The sequence below is a fragment of the Bos indicus x Bos taurus genome, chromosome 1 (genome assembly GCF_003369695.1).
Source record: "Bos indicus x Bos taurus breed Angus x Brahman F1 hybrid chromosome 1, Bos_hybrid_MaternalHap_v2.0, whole genome shotgun sequence".
NCBI lineage: Eukaryota > Metazoa > Chordata > Mammalia > Artiodactyla > Bovidae > Bos > Bos indicus x Bos taurus.
In genome coordinates this window covers 70,977,299-70,996,054 of record NC_040076.1, presented here as the reverse complement: position 1 = coordinate 70,996,054, position 18,756 = coordinate 70,977,299, and the positions used below count along the sequence as shown (strand labels likewise).

Here is an 18,756-nt window from a genome sequence, read left to right as displayed (position 1 = left end):
TAAGTAAAGGAAATCTCAAACACATCAAAGTAAAACTGCAGAACACCAAAGATAAAGAACCCAGAAAGAAAAGACATCCCCTGCAGAGAAACAACTATTAAATTTAGCATAGATTTCACAACTGCAACAATGTGTGCAATCTGACAATGGAAAACTATTTTCAAACTACCTAAAGAAAGTAACTGAACTTAGAAGCACATACTCCGTTAAACTCTTAGTAACAAAAGTGAGGGTGAAATAAATATATCATCAAGCAAAAACAGAGATATCACAAGCCACAGAGATGTTACAAACCGGAGACTTACTAAAGGAACATCTTAAAAAGATATACTTCAGGAGAAAGGTAATCCCACAAGTAAGGTACAAGAAATCAGATAGATAGTTAAACCTACCAACACAGCATGGACTAGGACAATCCTCTATATTATTTCACTCTCTCACAGCCTACCAAATCTTACATTCAACTACCTACCGGTAGTATATAAATTTGATGGATAATACAGATAGGTTTGGGGCTTCCCTTGTGACACAGTGGTAAAGAATCTGCCTGCCAAGGCAGGAGATGCAGGAAATTTGGGTTCAATCCCTGGGTCAGGAAGATCCCCTGGAGAAGAAAATGACAACTCACTCCAGTATTCTTGCCTGGGAAATCCCATGGACAGTGGAGCCTGGCAGGTTCCATGGGGTCGCAATGAGTGGGACACCGAGCATGCATGCACACATAGGTGTTAGTCACTTCACCTTACATTCTTTATCTTCACATCATATCAATTAGCATCAGTCATAAATATAGATGAGTAACATGAGATGAATAGACTATTTGACTAGAGTAATCCTTAAACTCATTACATTCTGAAATCATTACAGCAGAAATAAATCTTCTCAGTTCCCAAGTCATGAAATCTACTATCCTCCATTAGATCTAACTAAATAATCTAAGTTCCTACTAGAATGGCTGAAAGGCACACACACACACACAAAACAATCTCTACCCCACCACCACACTTAGTTGAGGTAATCTTTGTTATTTTCACCCAGAAAACATTACATGATACTTTAAGAAAATACAGCATACAAGTGGAACAATACTGGAACACAATGACCAGGAGAATAGTACCTGTTTTCTTTGAGAAACTGATTTAAAAAGTAAAGTAATTTTCATTTTTTAAGTAATCCAAAGAAGACAGTATAAAGATTTCAAAATCTGATGCTCTGTTGCATCAAAGTGATATCATCTGCCAGCATTTATCAGGCAAAAAAACTCATATTAAAGTATCTTCACTCACATTCACACTTTTGTTACACTTCTGAATACCCATATAAATGAAAAAATAGCTGAATCATATCCCAAGCCACCATTTCAAATATTAACTGAAATGAAAACATTTAAATACTGAGGAACTTGGCTTTGATGTGCAAAAGAAAATGACTATTACATACATGCACATACAAAGAAACACACTTAAGAGGTTAAACAGTACCGGGTTCCCCCACCTGACTAACCGTATTCCAAAATGGTATTAATGGTACTGAATTTTAACTAGTATATAATTCTATTTAAATGCCACTATATTAATCCCACTGAGTAAAAAAAAAACCTGGAAAACATGTTAACATGGCAAATTAGAAATATTTATTCCCATTAAAAAATACCAGAATGGGTTTTAGAAAATTAACCAGTGATAGCATATATAAAGTATATCATATCCCATTATGCTATACAAAACATATCCTAGTTTATTGGCTTCTGTTTTAGAAGATGCTTGCCCTTTTATTTCTTAATTAGCTTATGCATTTGCTTTATTTTCTAATTTTTCCAAAGAAAAACAATAAACCAACACCTTTTGTTCTTAAAAAAAATCATCTGAAGACTCAAAAACTTTTGTAACTATACAACTTAGTAAAATATACTTTTTAATATTAGTATTTAACTCCATCAATCCTTTGCCAATTCATATATTCAAAAGCAGTATTATAAAAAGAGAATGAAAAAGCTTCAAGGAATAATCAATTTTGATATTAATTTCTTAGAAGTCCTACTTTAATGATTTTCTTTGAAACTGCACAAATTAATATTCTTATAAAACTAACATTTAAATAAACTCTGATTCATCCAAATTAGTCTTATTCATAACAATTTTCTCAATTTTTAGCAATAATTTGTCTCTAATAAAGTACTTATTTATAACCCAAATGAAGATTAAGTCACTTCTCATAAATAATATTAATTTAACAGAATTAAGTTTCCTGTATTGGCCCCTGATGCTTGAGGATTATTAGAGGTCTACACAATAGAGCACTGAACTTTGAAATTAGTTGAGAATGATCCAGAATTTCCTCTAGTAAACATAATATCAGCCATAAATGAAGACAAAAGGCAAAAGTAATGACATAATTCTAGAAGAACACTTCTAGTCACAAATAGTTCAGTCTTATTTAGGTTTATGGAAAGTATTTAACTGCATAAAATTCATAGGGAAAAATGGCCATATTTGAAAACAGCCACAAGGATCAAAGTAGAACACAGGATGGAAATGAGCAGAGTCACAGAACACACTAAGGAGGTATGTATGGTCAGCCCCACTGGAACTTGTAGAGTCAAATTCTTGTATACCTTGGGAGAGAGACAGAGAAGTTAGATACATTCAAGATCAACATCCTAAGATGAAACCACTACTTCTTTGATTTTTAACTTAACTTTCTCTTTTTTCTTTTAAATACTTTTCGCATTGCTATACTACATGTAACACTACCTGAACGATTCTTTGAGATTCAACATTTCAGTTAATGTAACAGAATCAGACTCATTAAGTTCCCTGTGCTATGCAAGAGGCCCTCATTAGTTATCTGTTTTATACATAGTAGTGTATATATGTCAATCCCAATCTCCCAAGTCATCCCACCCTCTCTAATACCCACTCCTGGTATCCACACACCCATTCTCTACATCTGTGTCTCGACTTCTGACCAAGTCAGTGTTAATGAGCTACTAATACTTACTCAGTTTAATAACTGAAAATAAGTTGGGAGGTTAAAACTCTAAAAATGGCCTGCATCCACCTAGATTTAGATTTATAATAACAATATTACTGTCTAGAAACTTAATCACAGTTGAAATGATACAACTTTACAGTTTTACTTTCCTTTGTTCACTTGTCCTATGTAATATAATGAAGTTAACTAATTCATTTTGTTACTTAAAAATTAATAAAAAGTTCTAAATATAGTGAAGTTTTACTGATTAAATAAAATCAGATGGACACACCACTATTTTTTTTTTTTTTTTTTTGCCATTTCACACTTTTAAAAAGCACATCAACTACACTTAGCCCTGGATCAATGAGGCATGGGACTAACTCTCAGTCTCCATGCCTGCAAATTATATGATTCTATGACTACTGCCAACAGTAACAAAGAAACAACATTAAAAACAAATACAAAACAGCTTCCTATGGTAGAATATAAAATTATCATCCCTTAAATGCGGCAGAAACACTATAGAAGGAGTTTTATATGAGGACGCATGACCTAAAACAACATAAAATATTAACTTTGTTGTTGTGGTTGTTTAGTCGCTCAGTTGTGTCCAACACTTTGCGACCCCACAGACTGTACCCCACCAGCCTCCTCTGTCCATGGGATTCTCCAGGCAAGAATACTGGAGTGGTTTGCCATTTCTTTCTCCAAAATATTAACTTACTGATTTATATTTCATATTGTTCCATTGGCAGATATCCTTACTGTTCAAAGTACAAGGAGCTGTCACCTCTGACTGAGCCCAGCATTTCAAGACTGGAAACTCTGAGAAAAAGTGGTAGAAAATCATATCAGAAAACCTGTATCTGGACTAGAAGCCAAGTCAGTCTTTCATGTTGGGATATGATTATTCAAACATTTTAATACACAATGTACATGATTTGGACTCAGCTATCATGTGCTGTTTTATTTTAACAGACTGTTCTAAGTGGATGCCTTGAAAATTATAAAATTACAAAGACTGTGAAGAAGTTGAGCATGACTTCTTAACAAATCCCACTACACCAGGGGCCATTTTTTTTAACTTAAACTTTTCTTGAAATATAACATAACTCAGAAATGAACAGATCATAAACCTACAACCAGATAAATTTCCATAGATAAAACACAGCCATGGAAAGAACTCTCAGACCAAAAACATGAACAATTCCAGAACCCCAAATGCTCTCTTGGGAGGGGGTACTTTTCCAAACTTTATTTAGGGTAGGTAAAAGGTGACCATTAAAACAAACAGTAAACTAGGTTGGATGAACAAAGTTAACACAGTTGAATACTTTTTAACTTTTCTCATCATGAAACAGATGATGACAGCAAGTATGTGATTAAAAACTTCTTGTCAGTCTTTAGTAACAGTGCTACTGAATTCTGTAAACATTTTAATCAGCCCAAATTTGGAGATACAAAGAACCAAAATCTGAAAGGGACTTCCTAAAGTTTTGTTTCTAGGAAGACTGAAAATGATGAGAGCAGTTTTTTACTTTGCTGAAATCCACACATAAAAGGAGAACAATTCTACACAAAACCAATAACTCGTAGACAACTTTTACAACAAACCTAGGTGATAAAGTATCCCTAAAATACATGCAAGTGGACACAAAGCACGAACAGCTACAATATCAGTATGCAATCCTGCAATATCAGTACGAAGAAACAGAAATCAGCAGAGGCATCAATGGCTGAAAAAAGAAACACACCACGAATTATATGCCCACTCATAAAAGAGCTCATTGCTGCTGCTGCTGCTAAGTCGCTTCAGCTGTGTCCGACTCTGTGCGACCCCAGAGACGGCAGCCCAACAGGCTCCCCCGTCCCTGGGATTCTCCAGGAAAGAACATTGGAGTGGGTTGCCATTTCCTTTTCCAATGCATGAAAGTGAAAAGTGAAAATGAAGTCGCTCAGTCGTGTCTGACTCTTATCGACCCCATGGACTGCAGCCTACCAGGCTCCTCCATCCATGGGATTTTCCAGGCAAGAGTACTGGAGTGGGGTGCCATTGCCTTCTCTGATAAAAGAGCACAGCACCACCTATAGTCTTACCAAAAGAATCAAACCTGAATCTGATCACACCTCTCAAGCTAGCTACCAATTTCCAAGCAATGAAGAAGTCAGAGGAATTAATGAGTATAGTCATCCAAACCTCAACAATGACAGGGTCTCAAATGACCCTGGTTCTTCAACAGATAAAATTTTCTTTAAAGAATGAAATAGAGGGGAAATCTGTAATTAATAGACTTAACGGAAATAACATTTTCTTAATGGGCAGAACTAAGCCATCGTGTCTAAGAATGCCCACTTGAGTAATAAAAGTATAAAAGAAACATAAGGAAGTGATTAAAAGTCAGGAGAGTGGATTACTCTTACAGGAAAGGCGATTGGGACAGGACCTGTGGGGCTGCTGCTACGCTGACTGGCAAAGTTGTTTCTTGACCTGGGTGGTAGTTACATGGCTAGTTCCCCTCTAATAATTCACTAAACTATATATTTGTGAAGTTTTTCCTTATCAGTGCTTTATTTTACAATCAAAAAGTTTAACAGAAAGAAAAAAGAAACATGACTTGGTTATCATTGTTCTTGACTTACCACCATAGCTTCATTCTTATTTTCAACTCTCCAAAAAGATTTGTAACCCTTACCTTGGTCACAATACATCAATAAATCAGGGTTATGGACCACAATAAAAGTTTCTCCATCTTTAACATGTGGCCGATGATAGCGATAGTGCACAGGCAAAAAAGCTTGGAAACAATCAATGCACTGTGAATCTTGTCTAGCATAAATGAGAACTTCAGATTCCTTGGACAAATAGTTGGGAGCCTCTATATTAAAATTTTCCAAAACCATCACTGCCTGTCAAAAAAGAATACAAATATCAGTCCAGAAGAAATGAATGAGGAAGATGTAAAAAACAAAACCAGAAGACTGCTATATAGATGAACAAAAATGTCAAACACACCACCCCTTATAAACAATTTTCATTCCTTGTCCATCCTCAGTTTTAAGTAGAAAACACAAGATGTGATCTGTGTTTAATAGAAGCTTACTAAAAGTAAACTGAAGAAATTATACTCTGAGGTGTGAAATTTCCTCATAATAAGAATTTCTATGTAATTTCCTTATCAACCTTTGCTTTGGTAACAAAACAGGTACCGAGAAAAGAAACTTCAGGAATAAATACAGCATTATTCAATAAGCTTGAAAACTATGATAAAAAGTTAACCCAGTATTGGGTTAAAATGATAGGTATCACTCTGGTAATTTCCTGTTCTTCAAAGAAGCAAGTAAGATGGTAGTGAGTAAGATAGAGCATTGCGGGCAGGAAGTCAAAGCAAAGGTCAGCACTCTTTTTTGGATACAAAGAGTTAATGGAAAAAATGGTAACGATTCTTTTAAAAACTAACATGGTAAAAAAACATTTTAAAATAAGTGTTTTATGCCAAAAGTAAAAATGCACACGTGGCAGAAATTAGTCTTACATTATAAATGTATCCATATATACATATTTATTTATAAAACCACACATATACACACACACATACACATACATATGAACATTATATACATGTGTGCATGTGTTTGCATACACACATGCAAGTTTTCTTCAGATTCACTTACACAAAGAGAAAAAACCAGCATTAATTTCTACCCACCAGAGCTAGCATCCTAATTCTTTTATTTGACAGTGACACCAAGTGCTGTATTTTCACATGTTGTTTCTTCCCTGTTCATCACAGGAGTAACAGAACTAACTAGCAAAGGTCAAAGATTTATAATCTTATGACTCACAAGGAACTTGAGAAGTGATCAATTTAAACCACTGTTCCAATGAGAGTATTTTTCAAATATCCAGCCACTGTTTTAATGCTTTCAATGATTGGAAGGCAGTTCATTATTTTAAGTCATCTCATTTAATGTACTGTTAAATATATTTCCTTTTTATTAGTAGAAACTTGATTCTCTGACCCCAAACAATTCACCAATTGTCCATGCTTACAATATTTGCAAAAAATATATTATTTGTTTTACTAAGGGTCCCTCATAACTTAGAAGGCAACCACCCTCCTCCATATGTTTTCTCCTTCCCAAAGAAATATGCACAGTGTTCTTGGTTTCTCAAGACATGGTTTTCCAAACCATTCATCGTATCAGTTGCCTTTTGAAATACTCAGAGAAAATAGCAGCAATACTATCTTCTTTACCAAAAATTACATTATTTTTTTTCCAGTTTCTAGGTTTAAAAATTTCATTAACTTTTTAGCAGCCTCATTTCAGTGTGATATATATATATATATTATTTTTTTTAACTAATAGACTTCATTTTTTAGAGCAATTTTAGGTATAGAAAAATTAAGCAGAAAATATAGCATTCCCACATACTCCCCATCCCTCCCAAACACACTCACAGTTTTCTCTATTATTAAAATCAGTCTGGTACATTTGTTACAATTCATTAAGTCAATACTGATACATTATTATTAACTACAGTCTATAGTTTAAGTTAGGGTTCACTCTTTGTGTTGTAGAGCCTATGGATTTTGACAAATATAAAATGACATGTATCATACTGAATAGTTTCAATGACCCAGTGCTCTGCCTATTCATCCTTATATTTTTCATTTGAACTTTTTGCAGAAAACTTTTAAGTAACTCCCATCCAATTTTTTCAAGTAATTGACTTTTCACTAATTAAATCCAGGGACTTATATTTATCTCTATTAAATTTTATCTTTCTGGCTATTGTCTATTTTTTTCTAGGCTGTTGAGATTTAACTGAAATCCCAATCTGTCAACCATTTATGTAACATTTATGAACTTGATAACAATATCTTCTGTATTTTTATCTAAGTATAAAAATGTTGACTAAGAAGATTACAACAGCAAATCCCTAAGAAATTTCACTAGAGACCTTCTGCTACAAGTTTATCAATGCACTCTCTTTGCATACAACTAGATATAAATCAAAATAACACATATTTTCTATCTTGTCAACAAAGATGTATAGAATGACCCAGTAATAATAAAGGTAACTTTCTTTGAGTACCAATTAAGCTCAGTAGTTTATATACATTCTTTTCTTTAATTTTCACAAGATCCCTATCAGGTAGGACCTCTTAGGCCTGTTATATAAATGTGTAAACAAAGTATCAGGTGGATAAACAATATAGTAGCTAGTAAGGAGAGGAGACAAGATTCAAAGCCAGGTCAAAGAGATTCCCCTATTCAGTTAGGTTAAATAAGATAGCCAATATTTATCTAGTTGAAAATTAAGTATAATAAGTAGAACTAACACAAAGTATATTCCTGACAGTGCTATTTAGAATTTATGATGGCATTATGATCTTCAGCTTCTCTAATTAATGAGTTTTGTTTACTGTTTATTTTCCATAGACATAAAAATATGGAAACTTCCCAAAAACTGAGAATATTTTTAACATGAATTTAAACTGCTGCTGCTGCTGCTGCTAAGTCGCTTCAGTCGTGTCCGACTCTGTGAGACCCCATAGACGGCAGCCCACCAGGCTCCTCCGTCCATGGGATTTTCCAGGCAAGAGTACTGGAGTGGGGTGCCATTGCCTTCTCCGGAATTTAAACTAGAATTTAAACTAAAATATAATGAAAATGAGGCAAACTGGTCTAAATGGCATTTTGGCCTTCAGAGAGGGCTCTATTAGTCAAAGGGTTATTTGGTGATGGTTCAAAAACTTTTATTCTGGGTATCTGAATCTCAAAAATCAGCCTTAGGGCCTTCCCTGGTGGTCCAGTGGCTAAGACTCTGTGCTCTGAATGCAGGGGGTCAGGTTCGATCCCTGGTCAAGGAACTGGATCCCACATGCTGCAACTAAGAGTTCTCATGCTGCAACTAAGACCCACTGGCTAACAGCCATGGACCTACACTTTTTCATGACAACACTAAACTACACATATCAAAAACCACCTTAGCAAAGTTAAATGAATTAAGCAATAAAATTTTTGAACTGTAACACTCAACAGATCTTTCTCCCCTAGACTAGAGCTCTATCTGGAGAAGGCAATGGCACCCCACTCCAGTAGTCTTGCCTGGAAAATCCCACGGACAGAGGAGCCTGGTAGGCTGCAGTCCATGGGGTCGCTGGGAGTCGGACACGACTGAGCAACTTCACTTTCACTTTTCACTTTCATGCATTGGAGAAGGAAATGGCAACCCACTCCAGTGTTCTTGCCTGGAGAATCCCAGGGACAGGAGAGCCTGGTGGGCTGCAGTCTATGGGGTCGCACAGAGTCGGACACGACTGAAGCGACTTAGCAGCAGCAGCAGCAGAGCTCTATCAAAAAAGCTCAAAACCAGAACAAAAAAAATCTAAAACATTTCCCAAGTAAGACACAGCAATCAGTATCTTTGAATAACTTATACAATCTAAAATTGTAAAACTAAAGAAATGAAATGTATAACAATAAATACTTTTCTGACACTGGGATGTTAATTCTTGTTAATTACTTATTTATGTATTTTTATTTGGTCACGCTGTCTTCATTGCTGTGTGCTAGTTTTCTCTTGTTGGGGAGAGCGGTGGCTACTCTTTGTTGCAGTAAGTGGGCTTATCCTTGTGGAGGCTTCTTGTTGCGGCTTGGGGGCTCCAGAGCTCGAGCTTCAGTAGCTGTGATGCACGGGGTTAGCTGCTCTGAGGCATGTGGGATCTTCCTGGACTAGGGATTGAATCCGTGTCCTCTGCATTGACAGGTAGATTCTTAACCACAGTACCATCAGGGAAGCCCCGGGATGTTAATTCTAACAGTACCTATTTTTTTCTAATCAGTCTGGCTAAAGAGTTTATCAATTTTATCCATCTTAAACTACAAGTTTTTGGTTTCACCAGCTTTCCCTACTGTGTGTGTCTGTTTTCTAGTTCATGAATTTCTGCTGTGACCTTCATTATTTCCATCCTTCTACTGTGGTTTCACGTGCTCATCATAGATTAAGGAGGCTTAGCTGAAAACGTTAATTGAGATCTTCTTTCAAAATAGATAGGCATCTTAGTGCTACAAATTTCCCTCTAAACACAGCTTTAGCAGTATCCCATTAGTTCTGGTATGTTATGTTTTCATTTTCATTCAGTTCAAAATACTTTATTTCCCTTCTGCTTTCTTCTTTTGACCCATGGATTACTTAGAAGTGTGTTAATTAGTTTCCAAATATTTGAAGATTTTCTAAAGATCTTTCTATTCTTTATTTCTAATTTAGTTCATTTGCAGTCAAGAATATTCTTTGTAAGACTTGAATTCTAAATTTATTGAGGCTTGTTTTATAGCCTAGAATGATCTATCTTGATAAATACTGCATGTATACTTATAAAGAACATGTATTCCACTGTTGTTGGATGGACCGGTCCATAAATGCCAATTAGATCAGGGAGTTGGTTCACAGTTTTGTTCAAATCTTTCATATCCTTACCAACTTTCTGTCTACTTATCACATCAATTATTGAGAGAAGGGTACTGAAATCTCCAACTGTAAGTGTGGATTCATCTATTTCACCTTACAGTTCAACCAATTTTTCTTTGCATTTTGAATCTGTTATTAGTGACATAAATGTTTAGAATTATTATTTCCTGCTGATTAATTGATCCCTTTATCAAAATGGTGATAGTCTTTAGCACTTGTGACAATCTTTGCTCTTGAATCCCTTTGCCTAATATTAATATAACCACATCAGCTTTCCTTTGATCAGTGTGAGCATGTCTTATCTTTTGATTTAAAAGTTCATTTCTTATATGCAATATACAGTTAGGTATTGATTTCTTATCCAATCTGAAAATCTCAGCGTTTTAATGGAGATATTTAGACATTTACATTTAATATGATTATTAATATTGTTAAGTTTAATTCATCTTGTTCTCTGTATCTTTATTTTTTGTTCCCTTTATCTTCTTTCTCTGCCTTCTCTCCAATAGACTGAATTTTTTTATAGTTCCATTTAATCTGCTGTGCTGGCATATTAACTACGACTGTTATTTTTGCAGTTACTTCAGTTTATAGTAAACATCTTTACTGTATCAGTCTACTTTCAAGTGACATTAAACTACCTTACATTTAGTGTAACAACCTTACTAAAGTGTATTTCATTTTTCACGTTCAACCTTGTGATAGTGCGATCATACATTTTATTCTTAGACATGGTATGGATGCTACACTACATTGTTGTTATTTTTTGTCAATTATCTTGGAAAAATTCACATAATATGGAAAAAAAACTTATTTTTACTCATGTAGTTATCATTTCAAGTCTTCTTCTTTCCTCGGTGTAGATACAGATTTCATCTGGTATCATTTTCCTTCTGCCTGAAGGATCTCTTCTAACATTTCTGGTATTGGAGGTCTGATGGTGAAGAATTCTTTCAACCTTTATGCCTGAAAAAGTCTTTATTTCACCTTCACCTTGAAAGGCATTTTCACTGTATAAAGAAACAGATTTTTTTTTCTTTCTATATTTTAAAGATGCTGCTGCTCCAAATTCTTGTTTGCATTATTTTCGACAAGAAATCTGCTGTTATTCTTACCTTTGGTCCTCTGTATTTTATGTGTTTGTTTTTTTTTTTCATCTTGATGCTTTTAAGGTTTTCTTATTATCATTGTTTTAAACAATTTTATCTTGTACCTTGATATAGTTTCTTTCATATTTCTTGCACTGAGCTTCGTAGATATGTGGGTTTGTAGTTTCCATCAAATCTGAAATTTTCTCAGCCATTATTTCTTCAAATATTTTTTTCCATCTCCATCTCTTTCATCTCTCCTTGGGGATTTCCGTTACACCTCCCCTGCTCAGTTTTATTGAGATATGAAATATAACATTGTGTAGGCTTAAGGTATATAACATGAAGATCTGATATATGTATATTTTGAAAAATAATTACCATAATAACATTAGTTAAAATGTCCATCACCTCACACAGTTACCTTTCAGTGTGTGTGCATGGTGAGAACATTTAAGGTATACTCTCTCAGCAACACAGTTTGTTAACTACAGTCACCATGCTATACATTAGATTTTCAGAACTTAACTCTTCTTATAACTAGGAGTTTGTACTTTCTGACTACCTTCACCCATTTCTCCTGCATTCTCACAGTCACCATGCTATACATTAGATTTTCAGAACTTAACTCTTCTTATAACTAGGAGTTTGTACTTTCTGACTACCTTCACCCATTTCTCCTGCATTCTCACCCCTGGCAATGACCAATCTACTCTCTGTTTCTGAGTTCAGTTTTTCTTATATTCCCCATCTAAGTGAGATCATACAGCATTTGTCTTTCTTTGACTTATTTTACCTAGCACAACACTTTCAAAGTTCATGCGTTTTGTTGCAAATGGCAGAATTTCTTCTTTTTTTTTTAATGTTTGCATAACATTCCATTGTGTGTGTCTCTGTCTATGGGTATCCATATACATGTGTATATACACATATATACACAAATGCACACAAATACATACACATTTATACACATCTCAGTTTCAGAAATATATATCTCACATTTTCTTTGTCCATTCACCTATTGATGGATGCTTAGGTTACTTCCATAACCTGGCTATTGTAAATAATGCTGTAATGAACGTTGAGGATGCAGGTATCTCTTAGAAATAACCCAATTAGACTTATGGTAGGTCACATGAAGTTGTTCCACAACTCACTAATGTTCTACTCGCTTTTTACATTTCTTTTCTTTATGTTTTATATTTTTGGTAGTTTCTATTGCTATGATTTCAAGTTCATTAATCTTTTCTTCTGCATTAATCTGCCATTAATTCCATCCAGAATATTTTCCATCTCATACTTTGTAGTCTTAATTTTTAAAAGGTCAGCTGTCCTTTCAAGTATCTTCCATTTTTCTATTTACCTTTCTGAACATAAGGAATACAGCTATGATCAGCATTAACTGAATCATTTACCTCCTCATTACAGGTCATATTTTCCCACATCCTTGCAAAACTTTTATTAGAGTCAAGACATTTTGATCCTGTTGGGTACTAGATATATCTGCATTCCTATAAATATTCTTAAGCTTTGTTTGTAATGCTGTAAGGTTACTTGCAACTGTCTGATTTTTGCAAGGTCTTGGTTTTGAAATTTGTTAGGTAGGACTGAAATAATGTTCACTCTAGGGCTTAGTATTCCCCACTACTGAGTACTTCCGTTTACTCTATCCAAAGCCTAGTGAATTACAAGGATTATCCCAGTCTGGTTGGTGGGAACAGGTACCACAGCTAGACCTGTGTGAGACACTATTACCTCTAATTTTTTCATATAGTTCTTTTCCCAGCATCAAGCAGTTTCCTCACATGCATGCATTAATTAATACTCAACTATGCATTCAGGGGAACCTCTGTGGATCTCTGGAATTTGTCTCTATGCAGTTCTCTCTTCTCTGATACACTGTTAGTGAATTCTAGTGACTCTGTGTGCATGCATGCTAAGTCACTTCAGTCGTGTCTGATGGGATTCTCCAGATAAGAATACTGGAGAGGGTTGCCATGCCATACCCTCCTCCAGGGAATCTTCCCAACCCAGGGGTCAAACCTGCATCTCTTATGTCTCCTGCATTGGCAGGCGGGTTCTTTACCACTAGTGTCACCTGGAAAGCACTTTTAGTGACTTTGGTCTTTCCCAAATCCTACCTTTATCTCCTTAACTCAAGAAGTCCACTAGGCTCTGCTTAGGTTCACCCTCCCTGTACCACAGTCTGAACTCTCATGTAATAAACTAGGACAACTGAAGGGCTAACGTTATTTATTTCTCATCTCTAAGATTTCACTGCTTGATTTTCAATTATTTTTTCCATTCTTTCTTATATTTTGTCTATTTCTTGGTTGTTTCAAGTGGAAAGCAAATGTGTTCCTGTTCTTTACCTTGGCCAAGGCAGAAGTCCTAACACATTTTGACTGAGTGAAACTTGCAATTTCAAAAACATTTCCATTTTGACCTATAAAATATCAATTTCTTATGTTTCAATCTAATATTATGCTGTTTCCAAAGAATGTGAGAGATTTTGATTAAAAATCTACAATGAAACTAGTTAAGACTTGTTTTATTTTCAAATTGCTCAGAAGCTATCATAAACTCATATCATCCATACAGTCAAAAATTTTGTCTTATCTAATAGAATCAAGATATATAAGCATCAATCATTCCCTATGTATAAATTCTCTTCTATCTAGTTAAAGTCACCAAATAATACCACATCTCATGACAAAGTTTCTCTGCACAAAGAATTGGGGCCACAGTCTCAACTCAGCTAGGCAGAAGGAAATAGCATCTAATATATCAGGAAATCAACTTCTAATCATACAAACGAGACATCTATTTTTCTAGACGCTTCCAAAATGAAAAAGTAAATTCACGTAAAAGATTTGTAATTAGATATTAGAGAATTAGGAAGCAGAAAATCAAGATAAAGAGAAACCTGTCAAGCAATCTATAATGGGACCCTTTACCCACCTTATTTTCTCATTATAGGCAACCTGCACACACCCCTATCTCATCCCAACCACAGGTATGGGTATGTGGGTATGTGACCTCTTTTTGGGTATCTATGCATAAAAAAATTCCACTTTCTTAAAACATGGTAGATCATTTTATTAAGTAAATTTAAATATGATTCCAATCCATGTCAGTACAAGCCAAGAACTGTATTTAAATTTGAAATGTACTTTTTTTTTTGGCTGTACCATTCAGCTTGCAGGATCTTAATTCCCAGACCAGGGACTGAACCTGGGCAGTGAAAGTGTGGAGTCCTAACCACTGTACTGCCAGGGAATTCCCAAAACATATTGTGTAAAAATTAAAAAGCCTCATTCAGAATTCATGCTCAGTGAAAAAAAGAAACAAACAAACAAAAAAAAAGGATCTTCCCACATATGTATCTAAACTGCCATATATGTGAACATGTGTACCTAAACTGCCATACAGACACAAAAATAGAAATAGGAAGAAATGGTAACGAGAGGTTAAAATAGGGGAAAGCTTAGCATTGTATACTTTTTATACTCCCTGAATTATAAACCATGAGGATATAATTACCTACTCAAAAACAAATGTAAATAAAACAGGTGAAGAAATTAGACTAAATCACAATTAGAAATAAACCACCATCCTAAATGTCTCCAAGTATATCCAAGTGTATTTTGCCTTTTTAAAATTCATATACAGAATGAACTAAAACAGTTTCCCCAAATTTCTTAATAGGAATCACTTCAGTCATTAAGAGATTTGGGGATCCAATTTGATTTGCTGAATTAAGCTTTCTCAGAAAGACAATAATCTGCACCAAAAATACCCCCTGGTGATTCTTATCAAAGTTAGGCAAACTCTTAACTAAGGAGTAAGATTTATTTCCCAAAAGAACACCAACTTTGCAATTAGACAATCCTGGATTCATTTCCTGGCTTTTCCATTTACCTATGTGATCCGGGATAAGTTATTTGGACCCTTTGTGCCTGTTTCCTTATCTAGAAAATGGAATCTTTCCAAGGATGCTGTAAAGATTAATCTATGAAAAGGATGTGGGACATAATCTTTCTTATAATGCTTAATTTTATCTTGCTTCCTTCAAAAAAAATACCTGTTATATAGATATCCAATAAATATTTGTTTCCTTTCCTCCCATACCCATATTATACAGATGTTGGGGTATATGTCAAATTTTAACAAAGTAGTTGTTGTTGAAGCAGTATTTATTAATCACTAATCTTTTCAAAGACAAGCCTTAATATAATCGCCATTTTAGCTGACTTATTACAGACAAGTATGACAAGTTTCACTCACTTTTTAAAGAATACTCCTATCCTATCTTTTACATACACTTAACAAAATGAATTAAAAAATACTACAATGTCATCTTGTCTATTTTGCCTTAATCCAATTACAATATTCCTACAATAATTTCCCTCTCAAAAAATCCCTCTAACAGTTGTACCTCTGTTATGTTTCTCTCTCGTAATGAAGCCAACTCATACGGATCCACAAAAAGTCCTGTTGGGATGTACTGTTTAATTAAGAGTCGGCAGGTCTGTAAGTCCTCAATGCTTTCTCCAAATTTCACTTTTGTTAACAGGTCTCTGTAAGACAAGTATGTTTTAAGTAAATATCTTCATTCAATTTTTTTTCTTAAGAATTCATTCAATTTTTAAACAAGCTAATATAACAAGCTTATATTTAAATTAACACAAATATTATATTTCAAATTAGTTTTTCAAAAGAAGATCAAAAAATTAATGAAATATTTACATCACATCAGAACCACTCATTAGATCTTTCAGAAATTCATGTCATAGTCACAGTATCCTTTTAGGGTATCCTATTAGACAAACATCAATGGGAAAGGATGGAGTCCAGAAACAGACACACACTTTTTAAAAATAAAGGTGCCAATATAATTTGATGGGGAAAAGATTATCTTTTCAACAAACAATGCTGAAACAACTGTGTACCTATATAGAAAAAACTGAACTGTGACCTCTACCTCATACCATACCACAAGTATTAATCTAAAATAAACCTATTTTAATAAACTTAAATGTACAATTGTCTCAGCTTTCTCTCTGGAGGCTTATTTTGGACCAAGTGCAGAGAAGGAGGTCCAAAGCACGGTGATTTTGCTTAAGTGAGAAAACAGGGATAGAAGATAAGGGAGGATTAAGCAGCTAGAAGTCACAGCACTACGTTCCAGAGAGGAAGTATCTTTGTACAATGAGTTCTAGAAGTCTGAATTGGAGTCCCCTTGAATTTTTATTGAGTACTAAAATAAACATGAGTAATACGTAACTCCACAGGACTGGACAAAGAATTACCAAGGAACTGAAAGATAAGAAATTCTGAAATTTCACAAAGACACTGCATTCCACCAACCAAAGGATAGAAACCAAAGAGTTCAGCAGAGATCCCACTGAGATAGAAAGTAGAATGGCGGTTGCCAGGCCAGGTGGTTGGGGGATGGGGATGAGGAGTTACTGTTAAGAGGTACAGATTTCAGTTTTGTAAGATGAAGAGTGGTCTGTGGATAGTTAGTAATAATGGGAACACAACAATGGGAATGTCCTTAATGCCACTAAAGTGTATAATTTAAAATGGTTAGGACAGCATATTTTATGTTACAGGTATTTTACCACAATTAAAATAAATAATAGTGTAAAAAATATATGACTGATCAGAGCAAAAGTAACAACAATTTTGGCAGGTTTACAACATAAGCAAAAAAGCATAAAGTTAATTAACGTATGGCAAGAATAGCATAAAGGGGAGAAGAAAGAAATGAACTATTCTGCTATAAGATTCATGCATTATTCATGGTATAAACAGTATTATCTGAAGGTAGTCTCTGATAAGTTAAAATTGTAAACCCTAAAGCAACTAATTTTTTAAAAAGAGAGAGGTATAGTTAATAAGCCAAAAATGGAGATAAAATGGAATGATCTAAAAATATTCCATTTATCCAAAATAAGGCAAGAAAAAAGAAAAAAGATTAGATGGTACAAATAGAAAAAAATATAGAAAAGAAGTAGCAAGATGAGTAAATTTAAACCAAACCAACCAAATCTATATTAACATTAAAAGTATATGGTCTAATCACTCCAGTTAAAATATAGAGATTGACAGATTGGATGAAATAGCAACACTTAACTATATGCTGTCTACAAGAAATGGCAAATATAAACACAGATAAAAGTAGAAGGATGGAAAAATGTATGCAAATATTAATAACAATACTATAGAGTGGCTCTGATGCTGGGAGGGATTGGGGGCAGGAGGAGACGGGGATGACAGAGGATGAGATGGCTGGATGGCATCACTGACTCGATGGACGTGAGTCTGAGTGAACTCCGAGAGTTGGTGATGGACAGGGAGGCCTGGCCTGCTGCGATTCATGGGGTCGCAAAGAGTCGGACACGATTGAGCGACTGAACTGAACTGAGAGTGGCTATAATAATACTGAAAAAGAAGACTTTAGGACAAGGAATATTGCCATGGATAAAGAAGAATACCACACAAAAATAAAAGGGTCAATCATCAAGAAAATATAACAAGAAAATAAAATATAACAATAATTTATATATAAAATATAACTGTCTGTAGCCAATAACAGAGCTTCAAAGATTCCTGTATTCTACATCATAGTAAAAACGGGTAGCACTATAAGGATAAACAGACAAATTCAGAATTACAGCAAAAGATTTTGATACCCTTCTTTCAGTAATGGATAGAACAAGTAGAGAGAAAATCAGTAAAGACACAGAAAACATGAACAACCTTCAATTTAGTTGATCTAACTGACAATTATAGTAATAGAACATTCTAAGTGCATAAGAAAAACTATATGCTGAGCATTAAAAGAAGTCTCTAAAAGTTTTAAAGAACTGAAATCAAGCAGAATATGGTCTCTTAACAACTTGGCATTAAATTGGGACTCAATAGGAGAAGGAGCTACGGCCTCCTCCAAGCCACAGCCTCAGCCTCTCTTGTCCTTCAGACTATGCCTGGGATCTGCTGCCAGGTAGCCTTGGTCCCACAGACCTGCTTGTATGGTCTCAGGTTTCTTTACCTCCAGAAAGAAAAACTGACACCCTGCAACTTGGAAATTGATGTAAGAGACTGAAATTAGGGACTTCTTTCAAATATGAACATGGTTAATCAAAACCCAAAGGATCAATACTGGAAATAAAATATGCCAGTTCAAACTAGTATTTCTGGGAGAGC

General features: G+C 34.7%; 1 protein-coding gene across 1 annotated transcript in view; it reads right to left on the bottom strand.

Annotated features, from left to right (window-relative positions):
- Nucleotides 1–1,610: 1,610 nt before the first annotated feature.
- PIGX (phosphatidylinositol glycan anchor biosynthesis class X) overlaps nt 1,611–18,756 on the bottom strand; it is a 24,481-nt gene continuing 7,335 nt past the window's right edge. The window contains exons 4-7 of the mRNA XM_027550705.1: nt 15,980–16,121; nt 5,670–5,883; nt 3,701–3,801; nt 1,611–2,614 (exon numbers count right to left, since the gene is read on the bottom strand). Coding sequence (XP_027406506.1) covers nt 2,471–2,614; nt 3,701–3,801; nt 5,670–5,883; nt 15,980–16,121 — 601 coding nt within the window. The 3' untranslated portion in view covers nt 1,611–2,470. The remainder of the gene's footprint in view (nt 2,615–3,700; nt 3,802–5,669; nt 5,884–15,979; nt 16,122–18,756) is intronic.